General features: G+C 42.5%; 1 protein-coding gene across 1 annotated transcript; it reads right to left on the reverse strand.

The window, feature by feature from the left end:
* Positions 1-1,901: 1,901 nt before the first annotated feature.
* PCDHB1 (protocadherin beta 1) lies at positions 1,902-4,358 on the reverse strand. The gene has a single exon (XM_036312235.1). The coding sequence runs from the start codon at positions 4,356-4,358 to the stop codon at positions 1,902-1,904; it is 2,457 nt and encodes an 818-aa protein (XP_036168128.1).
* Positions 4,359-6,313: the final 1,955 nt, after the last annotated feature.

Genomic DNA, 6,313 nt, shown 5'->3' on the forward strand with positions numbered 1-6,313 from the left:
TGATTAGTGACTTTGAGCATGTTTTCATATGTCTCTTGGCCTTCCTTATGTCCTCTTTTGAAAAGTATCTGTTTAGGTCCGTTGTCCATTTTTTGATTGGGTTGTTTATTTTTCTTTTGTTAAGTTGTATGAGTCCCAAGAAACTAGAAACACCAATCAGAAAGGATATGTGCACCCCTATGTTCATAGCAGCACAATTTACCATAGCTAAGATTTGGAAACAGCCTAAGTGCCCATCAGCAGATGAGTGGATTAAAAAACTGTGGTACATCTACACAATGGAATACTATGCTGCAGTAAAAAAGAAGGAATTCTTACCATTTGCAACAGCATGGATGGAACTGGAGAGCATTATGCTAAGCGAAATAAGCCAGTCAGAGAAAGATAAATATCACTTGATCTCACTCATTTGTGGAATATAATGAACAACATAAACTGATGAACAAAAACAGATCCAGAGACAGAAAAGTATCCATCAGACTGTGAAACCTCAGAAGGAAGATTGGGGAAGGTAGGGGTAAGGGGAAGAGATCAATCAAAGGACTTGTGTGCATGCATATAAGCCTAACCAATGAAGACAGACACCAGGAAGGTGAGGGCATGAGTGGGGGGTGGGGGACAATGGGGGATAAGTTCACATATGTAATACCTTAATCAATAAAGAAAAAGAAAATAAAATAAAATAAGAAAAGAAAAAAATAATTTTAAAAAGAAGCCTAACTTGTGTCCCTACTCCATTTCATTTTATGGATGATTTGTTAGAAAATAACTCTTTTTCTGTTTCCATGTCATCCCTTCAAAATGCTCAGAGGGGAAATGGCTTAAAACCTAATCTGGTAACATCTGAAAATGTATTTTTTCTTAACTCCACTTAATTGGTATTAATGAACTCTTTTTCCTTTAATATCTTTTTAGTTTGTAGTTGTTCAATAGCACTTGTTAACTACAACAAGCTTAATTTATTATTTTATCATCCACTTTTCATTCCACACATTCAAATAAGTGCTCTCTGATAAGGAGTGGGATAGACAACTGTGTAAAAAGAGAGGTTTGGGACTTGCCTAAGACTCCAAACAACCATTAAGAAATATACATCTACCTTAACTCTTTTTATTTTATTTTTAATTACATTTATTGGGGTGTCATTGGTTAATAAGATTATATAGGTTTCAAGTGTACATTTCTATGTTACATGATCTGTATATTGCATTGTGTACCAACCACTCAAAATCAAGTCATCTTCCATCACCATATATTTGGCCTCCTTTACCCTTTACTACTCCTAACCCCTTCCCTCTGGTAACCACCATACTGTTGACTGCATCTATGAGTTTCAGTTTTATATCGTACATATGAATGAAATTATGGTTCTTAGCTTTTTCTGACTGACTTATTTTGCTTAGCATAATATTCTCAAGATCCATCCATGTCATAAATGGCAGTATTTCATCTTTTCTTGTGGCTGAATAGTATTCCATTGAAGAACATTGCTGAGTTAAATCTCTTTAGCTTTAAATCTTCCCTATACTCACATTTGAAAAATAAGTCAAATCCTTTTTTCCCTTTATCCTTCCTCCCATCCAATTATTTATGAGGACCACCATTCACCAAACATTTGCATGATTATGAATAAATGGCATGCAGGGTGTTGATTCAAAGATATCTCCACTCATCATGGGAAAAAATCTAGAAATTTCTGAATAATGATAAGCTATATTTCTGTTTCTCAAACCTAATTGCTTCCTGATACTACATCAAAACTAGAAGCCAGTTTTCTTCCCTACATATGCATACCTTTCTACTGGAAAATAATTTAAAGGTAAAATAAAAGAATATCTTTATGGAACTAAGCATTTCCAGGGCCAGCACTAATGAACTTTCAGGGGAGACATGAATATTGGCTACATATAGTCATCAGGTACTCGGGCATGACTCCCTGACCCCAAAGACCTATTCCTATCAGAATCTGGTGGTACACTGGAGCCAGCCTCTGTTTTCACCTCTCCAGTGCCATGGGGAAAGGGGAAGTTGGGCATAAAGCGCTTAAGAAACCGAAACTCACTAGTGCCAGTGCCAGTGGCTGAGCACATTTCATAGGGACAAGGCTGGGATAAAGGTCCATTGGCTCCTCCTTGTACCAGGTGGTTAGGGAAATTACAGTCATCATAGAAATGCTCTTGAATTGTGATCTTTTCTCTATATTTAATTTTCTGGTAGATGTGTATAATGGAGATCACTGTGACAGAGAGGAGGAAGAGAAAGGAAAGCACAGCCAGAGAAATGACCAAATATTTAGTGGATGGATTTACCATTGTAGGATGCTTGGATGGATCCCGGAACTGCAGATAGGGCTCAGAAAAGCCATCTACCAGCAAGATGTTGAGTGAAGCAGTAGTGGAAAGAACTGGTTGGCCATGATCCTGAACAAGAATGATAAGTTTCTGCATCATGGGGTCTCTCTCAGATATCTGCCGCAATGTACGGATTTCCCCATTTTGTTGTTGAACAGAGAATAACCCAGGGTCACTGGCCTTAAATAGATGATATGAAAGCCAAGAATTCTGACCCGAGTCACCATCCACAGCCACCACCTTAGACACCAGGTAGCCTGCCTCTGCAGACCTGGGCACCAGGTCATTGCAGGGCAAGGTGCCATTCTGCAATGGGTACAAGATCATTGGGCGGTTGTCATTGTCATCCAGGACAACCACTCGGACAGTAACCTGGCTACTCAGTGATGGGAAACCCCCATCAGTTGCCTTTATCACAAACTGAAAGTCTTGAATGGCCTCATAATCCATGGTTCTCAGTGCATAGAGCTTCCCGTTGTCTGAATTTATGGAGATGTAAGCAAAGACTGATAGATCTCCACTTTTTGGAGGCAGCAGAGAATATGTTACTTGGGCATTCTCACCCAAATCTAAGTCCTCAGCATGGACTTTGCCAATGAAAACTGCAGGGCTGTTGTTTTCCCGAACAGTCAAGATGTAGGAGTCCTCCCGAAACACTGGGGGATTGTCATTAATGTCAGATATTAGCACCTCTATTACAGTCTCTGTGGACAAATTGGGCGGTCCGGTATCCATGGCAACAAGGGTGATATTATAGCCTGAGACCTCCTCCCGATCCAAGCCTCTGTCCGTGACCAGCGAGTAAGCATTCCGGAACGTAGGTCTGACTGCAAAGGGAAGGTCTTCTCTGAGAAAGCAGGTGATTTTTCCTCCTACTCGAACGTCCCGGTCTCGGATGGAAAAAAGGGCCACTACAGTTTGTAGTGGGGAGTCCTCAGGGAGAGGGCTGGACACAGAGGAGACAGTCACTTCAGGAGGATTGTCATTCACATCCACCACTTCCACCAGGACTTTGCTGTGGGCAGAGAGACCTCCTCCGTCGGTAGCTTGAATGTCAATGTCGTAGGTTTCAATCGCTTCAAAATCTAGGGGCCCTCTCAGTCGAACCTCTCCCGTTTCAGAGTCAATCTGAAAAGTCTGGAGAATTGCTTCTGGGTTTTGAGCTAAAGAGTACGTTATCTTCTTGTTGGAGCCCTCGTCTAGGTCTGTGGCCGTCACCGTGACCACCAAAGAACCATTGGCGCTGTCTTCCGGTACCTGCGCGCGGTACACCAGCCTGGAGAACTGGGGCACGTGGTCGTTGACGTCCAGGACCTCCACGCGGATGTGGGCGGTGCCAGACTTGGGCGGGGACCCGCCATCTACCGCCGTAATTGTCAAGTTGACTTCAGGGTGCTCCTCTCTGTCCAGGGGTTTATCCAGCACCAGCTCGGCATATTTAGGCCCGTGGCTGCGGAAGCGAGTGTGCAGGTGGAAATACGCGTTGGCGCTCAAGGTGTAGTTCTGGAGACCGTTGAGGCCCACGTCCAGATCCTGGGCGCTCTGCAGAGGAAAACGTGAGCCCAGGGGCGTGCTCTCTGGAATCTTTAAAAGCTGCTCCTTGTTTGGGAAAATCGGGGCATTGTCGTTGATATCAAATACCCTGACCTCGGCACGGAAGGACTGCAGGGGCTCCACCAGCACTATTTCAAAGTGCAGAACGCACGGGTCGGCTTTGCCACAGAGTGACTCCCGATCCAGTTTCTCCTTCACGAACAGATCCCCGGTCTTGCGGTGGAGCCGGAAGTGCAATCTGTTGCCCTCGGAAACCAGCCGCGCGCCGCGCGCAGCCAGCTTCCCTACCTCCAGCCCCAGGTCCTTAGCCACATTCGCCACAAACGAACCGCTCTCCATCTCCTCCGCCACCGAATAGCGGATGGTTGCCTCACCCCCCACAGAGATGCACAGAAAAAGGAGAAGGGACCCCACTTGCCTGCTTTGCAAGAGTTTTCTGCGCACAACCGCCATCCGTTTTCACAAGCGCACTCTGTGCAGCGGCCACCACCTGTTGCGGATAGACTTTCAAGTCTCTCTGCAGGTTCCCACCTGTGGCGGATAAACTTTCACTTCTCTGCAGGTTCGTGCAACCGCAGCTCTTGGCTTTGCTACCCTCTAAGCGCAGCTGAGCCAATGGCTAGCTGAGCCCTGTAAGCTGTTTTGCACCTGGAAGAAAATTGGCACTCCCCAGGCTATCGAATGTATTAATAGATATGTTCTCATCCAAAGAGTCAGGTAGAGGTTGAAAGTTTGTTGCCAAAGCGACGGCAGACGCGCCTTGTAATTCCCTTTCAGAAGAAAAGTCCTTGGGAATTGAGAAGCCAGTGAGGGTTCTCGCTCAAGCTGAAGTCACCGTTTCTGGGAGCCGGCTGGGGCCACCGCAGCAACCTGCAAACCGAGGAATAAGCTACTCCTGACACTGCACGCGCTCCGCCTGGAGACCAAGGGAGAGGAAAAAGATCTTGCAGTGTCTTCGGGATTCCCAGTCAATTGGGGGAGAATGGTTTGGAGGAAGTGATCAGTAGGACAAGGAAAGGGGACAGACATAGGTTATCTTCGGAACCTGGGTCCAGTAGGTACACTGATAGGGGAATTGGTCAACTACCCTCTTGATTTGCCCAAAACTCTCAAACATTTAGGAAGCAGCTGGCTTGGCACTTAAATGATCTGATGGCAGTAATATTTCTTGTGTGTGATTTCTATACACTGGCACTATGTTGAATGATTTACATGCATTATCTAATTTAATCTTTGCAACAACTCTGTGAGATATACATTATAATTTCTTCTTTTACAGACAGAAAGGGGGACTGAAGATATTTTAAGATCTTCTACCTAGTAAAGATTAAAGAAGGAACTCAATTCAATATTGTCTGTCTGCAAAATCTATGCTCTTAATATACTATTCTGTTTGAATATATATGTACATATATATATATATATATATATATATATATATATATATATAATGGATACATTAAATGAAAGCAAATATTTGGCTTTGGATTTTAAAGTAAATGAAACAATAGGTTACATATAAATAGGATGTCCCCCAAAATGTATACACACACTTTGAATAATTATAAAGGCAGTGTTTGTTAAAATGCATTTAATTTTCAAAATTGAGCGATTAGCTGTTAAAGTGTGTGTACATTCTGGGGGACACCCTGTATATATAAATGACTTGAAATTTGGCAGATTTTTGCGGAGAGTTTCCTTTACAATCGTAGGATCATAGATTATTTGAGATGCTAAAGCACCTCAGAAAGATGAGGTCCAATCTCTCCCTCCCCCTTTTTTTACAAATGAAAAACTAAGGCCTAAATGCTGAAATCACTTGCCCAATATAAGAACTAGAACCTGTCTTCTGACACTCTGTCTCATGCTCATTATCAAAAGCACTTGGTGATTTCCCATTCTGCTCAGTGTTTCATATGCTAGATGCTATAGAAAGTTACTGCCACTTAAGAGAAATCTAAACCACATTTTCCAACTGAGAAAAAAAGTGAATGAAAATGGTGTATATAATGTGTATAACATCCTGACATGAAGAAGTTAACAGTTCCTTCAGTCTCCATTAGCTATTTTAACATCTGTGCATCTCTAAACAGTTTAATTTTGCTCTTCACTGGATCTTAATCTGTTTGGTTAGTCCCTAGGGCACCCAGTAGTACCCTCTTGATGGGATGAAATTCCAAAATATTTTATTTTTTTCTCTGAAAACCTGGGGAACTTTAAACATGGTGCTATTTTTAAGTCTTCATCCTTTCCAGTGAAGGTAGAATGATGGGCACACAGAATAAATCTACAACCTTCTAGGTTGTAATGTCAAGGTGAGTTTTTTGGGAGAACAAAAGACCCATTCCAAAACTATATCTAAGTACTGACTTTTACGCTTTTAAAAATATTATTTGGAAATAATTTAA

This window comes from Myotis myotis, unplaced genomic scaffold, assembly GCF_014108235.1.
Source record: "Myotis myotis isolate mMyoMyo1 unplaced genomic scaffold, mMyoMyo1.p scaffold_m19_p_6, whole genome shotgun sequence".
In the NCBI taxonomy this organism is placed as follows: domain Eukaryota; kingdom Metazoa; phylum Chordata; class Mammalia; order Chiroptera; family Vespertilionidae; genus Myotis; species Myotis myotis.